The following is a 15644-nucleotide window of genomic DNA, read 5'->3' as shown; positions in this document are numbered from 1 at the left end:
AGGACACTGAGCAACAAAGACATAACCGCACTGACAAAAGGCATCAACACAGCAAAGGACACATCTGTACTGTGCATGTCTGTCAGTGTGCACCTGTGTGTGTGTGTGTGTGTGTGTGTGAGAGAGAGAGAGAGTGTGTTAGTGTGTCTGTCGCTCGGTCTTTCTGCTCTGCTGCATTTGTCACCTCTGCAGGCTTCGGCGCCACCGAACATTCATTTACTGAGAATTCAGCGCGTCGCTGTGCGTCTGTGCGTGTGGGTTCATCCATGTGTCGCTGTGTGTGTCCATGTGTGAGCATCGATGCATGTTTTAAACCTGTGTGTGTGAAATAGAGAGTAAATAAAACAACAAAATAAAAGACAGGCTAAATTTTGTGTTCCTCACAACAACAGTAAACAGAGAAGGTGTTGATGGCGTGTTGGTTAATATTGCTACATATATTATATAATACCTTAAACAAACAAGTATTTTTTACATGAAAACAGGAAGTACTATCTGATTTTTTCCCTATTTTTGTTTCCTTTTGCTGCACAAACATGTTATGAGAGAACAAACGATGAGATCACATGATGCAAAATCTGCTGTTTATCTTTTTACCTATTTGGCTTCTTTATCTTCACACAACGCAACATGCTCACTGTGTCATGTGACAGGTGGAGTCGTTTCTGATTCCTCTCCATGCAAGTTAATTTAGACTCTACAGATGATGGACTGCACTCGTTCAATCATTACGACATGCTAAGCTTTTTAAACATGGATAATTGCTTATTGTTACTTGTAAACATCCTCCTCTTACACCCACAAACCTTTACATGTCTATATTATGTCTCCTGTAACAAACCAAAGGATCAGAAGAAGCGTCTTTGTGCTGTTTATCTGCCTCCTCAGTGCTTCCATACATAACATCTGTTTGTCTGTGTGTGACTCCATCACGCCAGCATCCTTTCTCTCATCTTTGTCTGTTTACTGTCCTGTTATCCATCCAACCACACTGTGTTGCAAATATGAAAGTCACCTCCATCTATCACCTCTCCGTCTCGCCATCCATCCACACCAAACCCGTGTGTTTCCTGTTGCTGGATTCGTATTTAACAGTAGCTATAAGAGGACATTTGTGTTTTCAGTTACACAACAACACACAGACTAATGTGAGGTCTGTCAGGATGGAAATGGGAAAATCTGTCACGCAGAAGCTGACAAAGACAGTTTTGTCTTTCATCTCTGGCAGACAAGCAAAGACAAAAAAGTCTGTTAACACGGAGGCGACGGCAGAAGACAGTAAGTGGCGGGACGGGAGGAAGATGAGCGACGCCACACAACAGACAGAGCGCGGTGACAGATTTAGATTTCAATTTAAATCACATAATCTCTACCCGTCTATATGTGTATGTACAGAAGGATATCCAATAAAAAGCATATAGAGTGAGGGAGAATCACCAAAGAGCTTTAAGACAGAAATGCAACGAGGGACTGAGGATAAAGTGATAAAAGTCTGTGACAGAGAGACAAACATCACAGATCTGAACGTCTAACAGCTTCCAGCCTGCACAGCTTCAACCAAACAACCTGACTATAAACTCCTCTATAATGTTCTCTACTGTGTCTACCTGTAACACTGTCACTTTACAGCTCGAGTCCCAAAGTCCTGAGGTCACGACCTTCATGTAGCTCACGAAAACAACAGTGTTTCATACTTATAATGCAGGGCAAACAAACTGAATCCATTAAGTCTTTTGTTATTGGCTCTGAGATACAGAACAGTGTAGAAATATTCATTTATTACTTAAAAAACTTAAAAGTTGTGAAGTAGATGACCCTGAACACAGGAGACTCTCTGTTTCTATGAATACAGAACATGTTCAACGAGGATATAGCATATATTAGCCTGGAAAAATAGTTAAAAATTGCAATATAGTACACTGTGAATGTAAATAAACTCAACTGCAGTGGTCATGTGTTCAGGAAACTAAACATTTTTCAATCTTTTTGAGTGTGAACAGCCTCAACTTAAAACAAAGAGATAAAGAGTAAAGAGCAGAAGGTTCAAACAACTACAAACAGCTTGAAAGAGAGAAGGATGTAACCTGTGGCCTCATCCACAGCTCCTCACCATCCTGTTTGCCCTTTGACACCAGATTAAACTGCACAACATACACACTAACACTCACAGAGCAGGTAGGAGGGTAGAACAATTCCCAAATAAAAACTCTGACAGTGAATGGCAGAGAAAGAACACAATGCTGCTGGTTTCTCAGCATGAACATGAGCAAATGTGAGTTACTTTACATATCTGAGGGAAGGAATCAGTGTTTGCTTCCATTTGTGCAAAATGTTTCAAGGCCTCTGTGTGTGAATCGTAGCGTGTCAGCCAGTATAACAGGTGAATATGCTGCACAGTGAGTGATACAAGTCTAAACATCTTTAACATCCAGAAACCATTAAAACATCAAACCAATGAAGCTGAAACCAAGAATCACCAACTACAGACTAACATCCACACACACTGTGGAACTTTTTTGTTTCTGAGTTTGTTTGTTTTGTTTGTTTCTGAATGTCAGAAACATCCAGTAGATACAGGAACTGGTGGTGAGACTCATGAATTTATGAAGAAGATTACCATAACAGTGCTGGAAGGTCTCTTCATGTTTTTTTAATAGCTGGACTGAGAACAAACAAACACTCAGAACAACACCTGATAGAAACTTTACACTTGCACCACTTGTTCCCTAGTTTGAGCTGATCATATTTTCCTCAGAATAAATGTGCAAATAATGACTTTTCCCATGTTACTACTGTAACTCCATCTTTTATGATATTGTAATGAAACCAGCCTTGTGAAGACTATTAACTAAATGAACTATGCTTAACTTTTATAGATCGTGGCAGGTGGAACTGCAAAGCAGCTCAAGTGTCTTCGTTTAGTGAATCTGTTGAGCTTCTCTTGGTGTTTGACACAATAAAATGCAGTGAACAGTATCAAGATCTGCAGTGGTGTGAAATATTAAAAGCAGAATATTCTGTGCTGCTCACCACATAGAGCTGCTTCCATAGTAAGGCCCATTCCTGCAGCGTGGACGTCACCTCGGTAACAATGGGGTCTTCAAGAGGCACCACGGTCTCATGTGGTCTGTAGAGGAGAAGAAGATTCACAGAAACATTATTGTTTAACCAGGACTCAGATATAAAGTAAAGAACACACAAAGAGCATCATGTCCACCACACAACTACTTTAACAGTGAGTAGTGAACAGAAACCAAATATGAGGTTGACCTTGTTTGTCTCCACAGATTTATTGTGTTGTGTTATATACAGTTAGACTTCAGTAATGGTGAATTAAAGTGAGTTCACCACAGAGGTATAACAGCACGTTGACATCTACCCATCATATCCTTATTAACCAAAGAGAATCCAGTGATGTGATGTGTAACAGCAGAAAAAATGTTCACACCGACCAACAATAAACTCCTGAAACTATCACGTAGCGTTCAGGTTAAGTTGGATAAAACAACACTCATTAACTCCAACAAGTGTTTGATTGTTTTTTACTATATGTAGAATTGCTCTTTAAGAATAGCTTTTTTCTAGTGAGGTGTTCAAAGTCACAGTGAAACAGAAATTAGAGCGTCTTTAGTTCAGACAAGATAACTAAAACAGGAGTCGATCGCACCAAGTCAGCCCACAACACAACGCTCCTCATTAGCCTTCAGCTATCAAAACCTGACAAAAAACACTTTGTTTCTCAGTATCAAAGGAGAAATAATTGATGGCTTGATGGATAAACTGATGACCTTAACATTAACCTTCAATCAGATTGTTGAGTTATCAAGGAAACTTTTGTGTTTTTGTGTTGACAAATGTTAAAGATATCATTAAAAGAAAACCTTAACATGGTGACAGTGAGGAGCCAATCGTAAAGCTTCAAATTCTGGATTTCGAATTCAATTCTTCCCGTAGTCGCTCTAAAATCTATTTTTTATTGAAAGAACATCATCAGAAAGTTACATAAAACAACACAAATAACAAAACAGCTCAGATAACTGCACAAAGACAATGATTCAAAATACATGTAACTACAAAGATTATGAAAATTAAATGCACATTTCTCGCTAGAAATTTTATTAAAACACATTTTAATGCTGCAACTACCTTAAAATATTGCATTTTTATGTTTTCACAGACAAAAACTTGACAGTCATGTGACATAAACACAGGCCAATAGAAAAGAAGAGGCCAAAAACCCCCCAAAACATAGGTATCTCACAATTTTAGAGCTGATATACTACATTTTGCGCTGTGGACCAACGCAGCTATTACCCATTTTGATGTGAGACTTGGTTGTAAGAGAACAGAAAAAAAAGATACACATCCAGCATGTAGAAGTTAATAATGAACATGAGGATGCAGAAAGTATTTTTCACTTCACTGTGTCTTCATAATCCATAAAAGTAAAAAAGACACCTCGTCCACAGTTAGGTACAAACCCTCCTCATGCTTCCAAACTAAGAAAGAACCTCAGTTCATCTCATTAACTTTAACAAAAAATCCTCTTTATACATAATAATAAGTGAAAGCTGCGTCTCCGTCTCTGGAGTCAGGAATATTAGTCTACCTCTCTCTGTCTCACACACACTTCTTTATTCTTCCTCTTCTTCCCTCCTTGACTCTTGGTTTTTCCTCTTTCTCTCTGTCTCATAACTGATTAATTAATAAAAGCCATTGTGCTAGATTAGCTGATCTCCCAGCTGAGCCGTCGCTGGCGGCTGCCTGGTGATTTCACCCACATTAGTTACACTTGTATCTCAGACGCTTCTCCTCCTCTTCTCCTCTGTTCTACTTTTCATTTAATCTAATCTCTCCTTCCTTTTTCCCCTCCTTCCTTCTGTTCCTTCTTTCACTTCACCGCCTCGCTCTTTTCTTCTCGTTCTGGCACATTTCCATCACTCTTTCTTCTTTCTTATCTATATCAACCCTCTCCTCTGATACTGCTATTGTTACCTTTTCTCTCTCGGTTTTCTCTTTCATCTCCTCTCTCTTCTTTTTGTGTGGAAATGTGCGTCCATATTTACTCCCAGCGTATATAAAACGCCTCTCCTCTCTCATCGCTCTCTGAACTCCAAGCTGCCACTTCGGTCCTCCATCAGTCACAAGCCACTTTTGTATCCGTCTTCATATTTCTATCTCCTCTTCTGTTATTCTCTGTGTAAATCTTTAATTCTTAAATACACTTCCTGTCTCTTTTCTCAGGGGTAGAAGAGAGATTTCGGAGGGATTCTGTTTGTGTTTGCTTGGTTCAGAAAATATTTAAAGCCCCCCAACTGTGCATAAAACTTAAAAAGTATTTTATATTCTGTCTTTTGGCTACTTTGACTTTGTTTCACTACAAATCCAGTCATGTGATTTCATCTTCTTCTTTTATCAATAAGTGTACATTACAGACAGAATTTTGTGACATATTTCTTCAAATACTGATTCAAACGATGTGTCTGTTTAGTACAAATATTCAGATCTGAACAGCTAAATCTATGGAGGTGATTCATTCCCTGGTTTAGATCAGTATATAAGATCAGATTTCTTCTTCCTGAACTAGTGATGAGATGATTCACACATCAATCTTTCATTCAAACGTCACTTTAAAGTGAACGAGTTGAAGTGAATGTAAATTTCGGATCAGTCGGTGTCTGCGGCCGGACCGAAGCTCATTAAAGGTCTCAGCATGTCATGTGTTTGCTCTAGTTAGAGAAAGAGAACATCAACAATGGAGACACTGAGTCTGATGTTAGAACAAAGGCAACTGTTATCTGTCTAGCATGGATACAACTTTAGTTCTGGTTCACTGGTCTCCAGCCCCGGGCTTAATCAACCACACACACTCCAACCTCCCTGTTCATTCACAGCTGGCCTTAAACGAACCCAAACACTCACCGCTTGATATCGAAAAACCAAGCGGTGATTCATTCATTCAATTACCAGAAACTGGAAATGTATGGATGAGTAGCTCAGCTGCTACACTGGATATTAATGAAGTAGAAAGACATGACTTAGGTAAAAGAGATCTGAGATGGATAAAAAGAATCAGATTTTTCCAAACAAGTGGGAATGTTGCCAAAGAGCCACATTAGCTCAGTTAGGATGTGCGACAAAACTCTGTAGACTGAAGATCAGCGGTTTCATGAAGGTGATTTGTGAACACTGCTTACATGCAGATTGCAAACGGTGCCACTGACCTGTTTCACAGATTTCATTTCATTTCATTTCGCACATGGTTCACATGTAGGAATGTGCAGGTATCACATTTTCATGGTTCAATTATCGAAGGTAAAAATATCACAGTAAACGATATTATCATGGTAAACAGTATTATCATGTTTCCTGAAATCCTAAAACTCTACTTTATTCACTCACATACATATACGAACTCTCTCACAAACATGGTGTCAGAGATAAAACCATCCAACTCCATATGCTGATAAATAAAGCACAAATAGATCATTTATTTGTTCAAAGGATCAACTTTAATTCAGCTCCGTCTCCTCTCTGATACAGCCTTATTTGAAGTTAATAGTGAGAAACCACAGACAAGAAAATGAAGTATTCAGTGTGTTTACATGACATAAGTATGTAACCAGGTTATGGCCTTCTCAAGTAACTGTGATGTAATCGATAAACTGGGTTTGTGTAATCAAAGTAATGGATGTAAGAAACCAGGTTCCCAGAGAAAGTTGATTTCAGGTTTCTGATCGACACACATGCAGGTCAAAGACTTCAGACAGGAAAGTGACAGCAGAGCTGGTGTGACATGACGATACATCCTTGAAATTACATCAACTTCCATCCAAAGTCTGATCGAAACTTACAAGATGTCGCCTTTAGAAGTGTTAACAAGTCGTTTGATACCGCTGAACGCTTCACTGTTCAGATTCAAATTCAGACGCCGTCACGCTGTGAGGAAAAGCTCCGCTCGCTGCACCGTCAGTCTGCTCCCACCTTATAATAATAATAAGACCTCACACTGTACAGTCTCTGGCTCTGACACACACAGTCAGTGTTCAATAACTACGACTGTTACAATAAGAATAATAACATTAAGGGAGAAATCAGATTACGGACCTGCTGCATGGAAACATGCTCTCCAGTTACCTGCGTAACCTGGTTTCTCTGAGTTACCTGGATACTGAAGTGCATGTAAACGCATTTTCTCTCTCTAACACACACACACACACAACACACACATATATCCTGTACGAGACTGTAAAATCTCCAACTTTCTCCACTCTAAACTCCTCCTCTTCTTCTGCCCTGCAGCTCTACTTAAAACAGTAAAGGATTCACTAATTCCAATTAATTTACTCTCCCGGCCTTTAATTAAAAAACTCATGTGCAAATGGAGACATGCTATGTAATTCTGATTAATCTCAAATAGAGCTGAAAGATATGGACAAACAATATCACAATATCACAATATTTCTGACCAAATACCTCGATATCAATGTTGCTACAATATTGTAGAGATGACTGTTGGTGCTTTCACAAAATATTTACACAATGAGATTTTTGATAAATAATCATCAGTAATGTGGATGTAATGACTAAGTGGGTGAAGGAAAATAATACTTAACTGTAATGCATCACGATATCACGATATCCAAAGGCTAAGATGATATCTAGTCTCATATCATGATATTGATACAATATTGATATATTACCCCGCCATAATCTGACATAATAAAAAAGAAAAACATGAACCTTTTCCAATAATTATGCAAATGTATTAAAATATGTACCCTTGAACTTGGAAGGGAATCAGCAATGAGGAGGTTCATACCTTATTTAGAGAGAATAGTCTCAAAACAACTGATCCCAACAGGAAACAGGATTTCATTAAATTACCCTTTAAACATCTTTAGCTACAAGAAGAAGAAAAGGCCTCCAAGCACAGTGGAAAATAAAGTACATTCAACTGTGGCATCATCCCAGACAGATGAGAGCAACTTAAGCTTATATAGCAAATCAGTGTTGCAGTGACTGATATACTGTACATATTGCTATCGGGGAAAAATAGACTATTTCCTCTATGTTGAATTTTCACACAGTGTACTTTACTGCTTTTATTGTACAAGGCACTTTTTCACAGTGTGACACGGCTGAGAGTAGAGTACACTGGAGAAAAACGACCAGGGAGATGTTGTGTTTGGAGGCTGCAGAGGCCTGGGAGGTGATTTGGACTCTTTCAGTTTCTGAGGAAATAATACACAGAGACGACGGCGTGATAATGTGATAAAAGTATCAAGCTGAAGGGGCTCATTCATCTTGGAATTCAGGACCGGCACTCAAATAATAAGTGGAGAACATTTTCCCACAGTCAGCAGATAATGAGCTTTTCTCTCAGCTCTGTTCTACCAACTGGACAAATGTTAAGCTGCTCATGTTGTCCATCAAGGTTTAGTTACATGACCTTCAGATTTCTAAGATATTTTTAAGTGTGACTATACTTTTTAGTAGGGATGCACAATATTGGATTTTTTGCTGATATCCGATATGCAGATATTTCCAACTCATTGTGGCCGTTTGCCGATGTCGATATATAAACGTATTTTTTTCCAGCTGGCTGAGGAGACTATTATGCATGCAAGCATAGATTGTACTAATTATGATCAAGAAAGACAATATATGAAGGAAGAACTTAGGAAGACTGGAGTTCAGGAGCTCAGCATTAAAACTTTAATGAACCTGCCAAGTGGGAGCAGCAGTAGAGTTTTCTTTGAGTTTATTAGACAGACAGGATTAATGTGAAGGATTTAATCTCTGGCCCACACTCCGGAGCAGAAGGTGGCGGTAATGCACCTAATACGCTGGTTGCCAACCGCCGTTATAAACCAAAAAGAAGGTGGATTTTTTTTTCCAAACAGTACGATACATCCTGTCAGCTGAGGTGTTTCAGCTGGGTGGCTAGCAGAGCGTTAGCCGCAGCATAATCGGAGGGAGACGCAGCCAGCTAGCCTCCCTGCTAACATTAGTCCCAGCTCTCCATGTGGATCCAACCGGAGCACCGAGCCCCGGTTTGTTATTCAGGTTAAAGTGGGAAGAAGCAGCGGGTCTGACGGGCAGCTGAGTGAAGTGGGACCACCGGGACCGTCAGGGTGAAACAGTCAGGCGGTGGAGGGGAAGGCGACATATCGGCCTCTCATAATCGGCAGAATTCGCTGATGCCGATATTTCATTTTAGAGCTTTTATCGGCCGATACCGATGACGTGCCGATAATATCGTGCTGCTTAGTTAACTTTTTTAGATTGGATGTAATGTCCCAATAAGCCACGACCTTCACACAAGGAATCTACAAGCAGTGCATTGAATTTAGTCTGAAACAGATTGTATCCAGACACTGGAAAAGTTATTTATACTTCATCATATTACTGCTCAGTTTAATGTCCAACCCCTCTTTCATACTCCTCTGTCTTTCTGTTGTTTACTCTGTTCATTCTATCACATAGAACTGATTAAATATATCACGTCTTCTCTCTGTCTCTTAAAAAGTGAACTTATGGCTGCTCACCTACAATCACTTCATCTTGATTTAAAACAGGCAATACTGACATCTGTGTGACACATGCAGTTATGACAGAAAATTATATTATATAAAAGGAAAGAAGAGAGGATGAAAAAAGACAAAGGTGAAGAGAGAAAGATGGTGGAGAGATAAATGTTTGGGTAGGTAAGGAGACAATAAGAGGATGTTATTGTAATAACTGTGTTGCCATTATGTGAATCATTGCTGTGCCCCCCCCCCCCCAAAAAGAAGGAGAGCAGCTGTGTTTATAATGTTGCAATAAATGTATGTGTTATATTAATCTAAATTCAGTCCCCAGAAGTTATGTAGACAGAGCTTGTTGTAGTCTTAGAAGTTGGTAACTTACCCTCGGTTGGTGACGACAGCTTTCTTCAAGTGAATGTAGCTGGCTGGGAAAACCCCCTGGAGAGACAGAGACAGGAAATGACAGTTGAGACAGATAATTAAAGGATAAAACTGTCCTTTGTATAACTACACTAATGAGGATATACTGTATAAAGCCACATGCACCACAAATGTTTCATTGAATAAGGCTCCAGGATGACAGACAGTGTTTTAACCTGTTCATAACAGAGGAAAAGTCAGTGGATCACAACACATTAAGATTCATCTTCTGGAAACTATAAATCTCACATTTAATGGCAATTGTTCCAATATTTGTTGCCAATAGATTTAATTCACTGCACAGTGAGTGTAAACGTTGTTCACCCTCCACTGCATCCTAACCTGTAACACCAGCTGACAGAACAAGCAGAATGTATGTAGAGTATGAAGACTACCTGCTCTGTAACTGCAGCGCTACAACACATGCCCTGTGTCTCAGAGGTGCACTGTTCAATAATTCATGTAAGATACCGTGAAGGTTATAATGGGAGCTGCTAGCATGCTGGACAGGTTGCTTCATTTGTATGACTGGAGCGCCTGTACATACAGTAACCAGTCACATAGAAATGTCACCTTCTGGTTAACTTTTACTGTCATTCAAGTACTTTAAAAGCAAGTATTTAAAGTGACAATCCACAAGACTTCATATAGTTTGATATAACTAATTTTCATTCAGGAGTCACTAAAAACTGAGTATAAACTAATCCACCATTATTTTATGTCATCAATCAACGATACTGCTGCAAAACAGACATTTACTACAAAGTTTCAGCTTCACTATTATAACTTTACTATAAATGCACCATTATTTGTTTTACACTATGTTACCGCTCAGTTCATATGTGTCATTTTTAGTACAATGCCTGTTCGAGATCATTTTACTGTGAGTGGATGAGTCATTAGATGGAGCTGCTTTGTTTCTCGTTAGCATTTTCTCCTCAGAGACAGTATTTAGTATTTGTTTGCAGAATTTCAACAAAATTTCTCAGCTACATTTCTTTCAAATTAGCTCATTTTTCAAACATACACTGTTGTATGTGAGGCACAGAGTGTGTCAGTGGATCTGTGACCACTCTCACTATTCAAGAGTAAAAGTAAGCATCACTTCTTGCTGTGCTGGATATCTGAAATGAAAAGTATTTGTTCTAGCTGTTCCTACTTTATCTTTATACACTATACATGCTGCTGTACGCTGTGGAAGTAATTAGGCATTTTGTGTCATAAAATCTTTGGATCTCAAGTGACTGGGGGAAAGTTTTTATGGAAATTACGCCTGAAAGATACGAAAAGATGAGTTGAATGAACAAAGTGGAGCTGGTGCTGCAGCGGTCTGCTGAGGGAAACCTTCACACCGGAGGGATTTTATTCATATTCTACTACATGTTTCAGTGAGGAGAAGAAGAGTGGAGGCAGGGAGGAGGGAGGGAGTCTATTTTGGACGTGTGCCTGTCTATTTGTGCCCGCTGGTTGTTTGTTCATGTATGAAAACATACTGTACATGCTTTTATGTGTGTGTGTGTCCTATTAATGTGCTCCTTCACTTGTCGGCCGGCCTGCATGCTGATGCAGAGAATGTATGTACAGTATTAGCTTTGGTGCCTACATGTCTGTGTGTGAATGTATGTCCTATCTGTACTTGCAGCCTCCGGCGGTTAGTAAGGAAAGCCATCCTGAGCCATCATACATAATAACCCAACTGTCTTCTGGGTAACAGATCAGCTGCTTCTCCTGTCGACAGATATGTATTCCGCTACGCCTGTCAAACGACCTTTTAGGGTCAAACATTGCATAATAAAACACAGGAGAGCACTTTCTACTGTTATAGTGTGAATGTATTTTTGGAAGAGACAAAGAGGGTGTTGGAGAGAGAGAGAGAGAGAGAGAGAGAGAGGAAGAAATGAGAACAATAGCACTAAGGAGAAATAGAGTAGCTGTGGTTAGCCATGCATTTGACAGCAGTGGTTCAGAGGTGGCGGCCCTGCCTTCAGAGAGCTCGCTCAATTACCTGTCTGCCCAGAGCCATAAACACATACAGAACTGTTCTCTTCATAGTCGTACTGGCCTCATAACTGTGCTGTCTCTTTAAAACGCTGAGGATACTCTACTGTTCTGTCATCTGATGTTAGTTTTAACATATTCATTTAACCTTTTTGACCATTCTAATGTTTTAAAGCATGAGCCCCCAAGGACGTCCAAATACATACAGATTGGGCACGGTGGTGGAATATAATGAATATATTGGAGTTTTTTACTCCACTACAATTATTTGATAGCAGCTTAGTGGTTACTTAGCCAATTATGTTTGTAATAATAATAATAATAATAATAATAATGGTGATGATGATGAATAATGATTATTATAGATTAACCCACCAGACAGTATATAAAGTAGTGCAACCACCTGAACCAACTGCACCAGTAAAGTGCTACTTACACATTAATGAAGCAGTAACAATAATCTAATAATACACAATAATGTGAGTCTCACAGGAGACTTTCTTTCTGCATAATGAATACCTTTAGTTTTGAAACGTTTTGCTTCATTAATTCATTAATATTTCTGCACTTTAACTTAGTAATATTTTGGATTTGGGCCAAAGTAAAAGGTTTGAATACATCTGTGATAACTGATGACTCTCAGTGTGTTTAAAGAGGCTGTTCTCCACTGTGGAAAAGTTTGGTTTATAAGATTTTAGCCCAATTTTTACTATTATGAAAGTCAGCAGAGTTTAGTTCATTTGCATCATAGTTTTCTTCTTTGATGTTTTCTCTCTTTTTTTTAAGTATTTTATTTCTGTTTTTCAAATAGTGTACAAACCATACAGCTACACAATGACACTACAAACACGCTCGCTGTACATTACAGACGTTTCAAAAATAAATGAACAGACAATTAAATAAATTAAGACTTAACGATTAAGATAAAAAAAATGTAACTACTAAGGGTATGTAAAACAATAGAGAGAAAGAAAAACATAAGTAGATAAGTTAACTTAAGCCACAGCAGAATATTCTTACACAACACTAGTGTGGTGAGAATAGAGAGAACACACAGGCGATCATTCAGTTGATAAAATGTTATATACCATATTTTATAAGAAAAAAAAGATCTCATTCCTTAATGAGTAGGTTATCTTTTCCAGAGTTATGCAACTGTTGGCTTGTGAGAGCAACTATCCAGCTGGCAATGGGACTTCTGACTGAATTTCATTGCAACATATTTCTTGGCAAGTAGGATTTCTATAAGCTTGATGGAATGACGATGTGTAAGATTAGAATTTGAGAGGTCGCCCAAAAGACATATCTCAGGATCCATGGCAAAGTAACTCCATGAATTGTGGATAAAGCATCACAGATCTCCTGCCAAAGACCTTGTAGTTTACTGCACTGCCAAGAGGGATGAAGGGAAGTGTCGTCTACTAGACCACATCTAAAACAAAGGGGTGAGAGACTGGAGTTAAACCCATGTAGCTTGGAGTGGGTGAGATAAATCTGATGTAAAAAACTGAACTGAAATAACCTATAACTTGAATTTAGTGTGCATGTAGCACCATTGCAACATAAAGCCCTCCACAGTTCTCAAACAGTCTCGATATCTAAACCCCTGTCCAACCTAAGTCTAGATCTTTCCGGTTCAGAGAAGGTAACAGGGCTTCATAAACCTTACAGATGGTTCTAACAACTGGTTGACCGTCATGGAAAAGAAGTTCAGTGAGTGACATCTTAGGTAGTTTCCACTGTCCTTGAAGGTTAACCCCTAAAATTTCTACAATAAATACTTAGAAAAATGTTGTCAGGTAGTTGATATTTGCTTTAATTGCTCGAAGGACATGAAAGTTCCATATAACAACGCTCCAAGACTCAAAGTTTCTATTTTGATACAACATAGGAATGAACCTATTTCCCTAGAAGGGACTGTTGGGGGACGATGAGCTTCCTCACTACTGTAGCTGCAGTAGCGACGGTGTTTGCTGCAGGTCCGATGGTCCCGACTAAATCAATCCACTGTGGTAACAGTCTCACTTGTAGTTTCTAGATGTAGCATGTCTCCCAAAAGTGATCAGACACAAAGCATTTTGTTACCTTACTGCCTATTGTACAGCTGGCAAGAGAGATATTTACTTTAAGACCTTTTAATACATTCAAAAGTAAAACTAAATTCAATGCTTTTCAAGGCTTTTCAAGACCTGCAGATACCCTGGAGTTAACACAGAGCAGCGTTAATGTGACAATAAAGACATCAGATATAACCCAGGTTGTATGAAACAAGCATGTGCATGGACACACACACACACACACACACACACACACACACACACACACACACACACACACACACACATAAGCAGTACATCTTGTTCCTGTCTCTCTGCTTAGTTAACTATGACAATGGATGGTTGTTAACAGGTCAGTGCATTCAGAACACCCCAGGCTCTTCTCTGATGCTACCTGGCTCAAACCATGTGTGTGTGTGTGTGTGTGTGTGTGTGTGTGTGTGTGTGTGTGTGACGGGCGGGAGGTCATCAGAGTGTTGTGTTGTTCCCAATTTAGCTGATGGTGTTGAAGCACTGGTTCACTTAAAAAGGTCAGCTTGTTACAGAAAAAGGGAGAAAAGAGGGAGACACGAAGAGATGAAAATAAACTAGACAGAGACAGAAAAAGACAAAATCTTAACAAAGGAAACAAGAGGCACAAAGACGAGTGAACAAGAGAGGGATGGAAAGAAAAGAAAAGAGGCTGCTGCGTTAGCAGCGGTAAAAATGTCATCCACCCACAAATAATACAGCTTCCCTCTGGATCAGTCAGCTGCAAATACTGTCTGTCACCTTGTTTTGACCTGTTTTAAGTGCCTTCCAGGGCCTGAGATGAGTCTGAGATATGATGTATCTCAACAAACAGTCAAAGGAAACAAAGAAACAAGATAAACTGAGCTTAAACACTGATTATTAGAGACAGAAACATGTATAGTGGAGATAAAAAAACTGATAGAGGGGGCAGACAGATGATTATAATACACAGACACATAATTACATACCCATCTCCCTTCCTTTCCATCTATAACAGATGTTTACTGTTTATCAAAGACACATAACATCCAATTGTTTGTTTCCTACAGTTGTCCAGAAGACAAATCCAAGCAAATCCAAATAATGGTTTATTATCCACCTAAATACCCCAAAGCACTGCGGTGTCCAACAGGCTCTATTGTTCATAGAGTGTGTGATTGTGTACAAATGTGCATCTGTTTTATGAAAGCAACATTTGTTTTATACACTAATATATCATCCAATGTCAAACGGTGTGAAGAGAACGCTGAGGGCTCTCATATCCAGGACTGTTCAAGTGCTCAGGTGTTCTCTGGATGTGACACAGTTCATTTCATGGATTGTTAGTTGTTTATGATTTAGCCTTGCGTGAGAGCCTCCGCGTCTCTGATCATTTAAATTAGGGACATCAAACTCAAGAGAGGTTTCGTGATAAAGTTTGACATGTTCACATCAACACAAACGGTCCTCTAAATTAAACCGCAAAACACACTGCTGGTCCTTTCACTCCTGAACGACACACAGAAGTGTTTTCAGATCAGCAGGACAACCATTACAAAAAAAAACATTTGGTCAGGCTTAGCATCATGGTTTGGGGTAAAATAAATACTTTGTTAAAGTTAGTGGACCTTCATTGTCATGGTTACAA

General features: G+C 39.1%; 2 protein-coding genes across 14 annotated transcripts in view; one reads left to right on the top strand and one right to left on the bottom strand.

Moving 5' to 3' along the window:
* The window catches only part of LOC122981168 (hemicentin-1-like), a 738767-nt gene that overhangs the window by 336692 nt on the left and 386431 nt on the right, over positions 1-15644 (top strand). The window lies entirely within an intron of this gene.
* Positions 1-15644, bottom strand: part of LOC122981166 (dedicator of cytokinesis protein 3-like) — a 210899-nt gene that overhangs the window by 97517 nt on the left and 97738 nt on the right. For all 13 annotated transcript variants that reach the window (XM_044349757.1, XM_044349756.1, XM_044349755.1 and 10 more), the window contains 2 exons: positions 9913-9968; positions 3031-3127 (listed from right to left, as the gene is read on the bottom strand). In XM_044349757.1, coding sequence (XP_044205692.1) covers positions 3031-3127; positions 9913-9968 — 153 coding nt within the window. The remainder of the gene's footprint in view (positions 1-3030; positions 3128-9912; positions 9969-15644) is intronic.

The sequence above is a fragment of the Thunnus albacares genome, chromosome 4, assembly GCF_914725855.1.
Source record: "Thunnus albacares chromosome 4, fThuAlb1.1, whole genome shotgun sequence".
Taxonomy (NCBI): Eukaryota; Metazoa; Chordata; class Actinopteri; order Scombriformes; family Scombridae; genus Thunnus; species Thunnus albacares.
The sequence above is the reverse complement of the archived record's forward strand: the minus strand, read 5'-3'. Positions and strand labels throughout refer to the sequence as shown.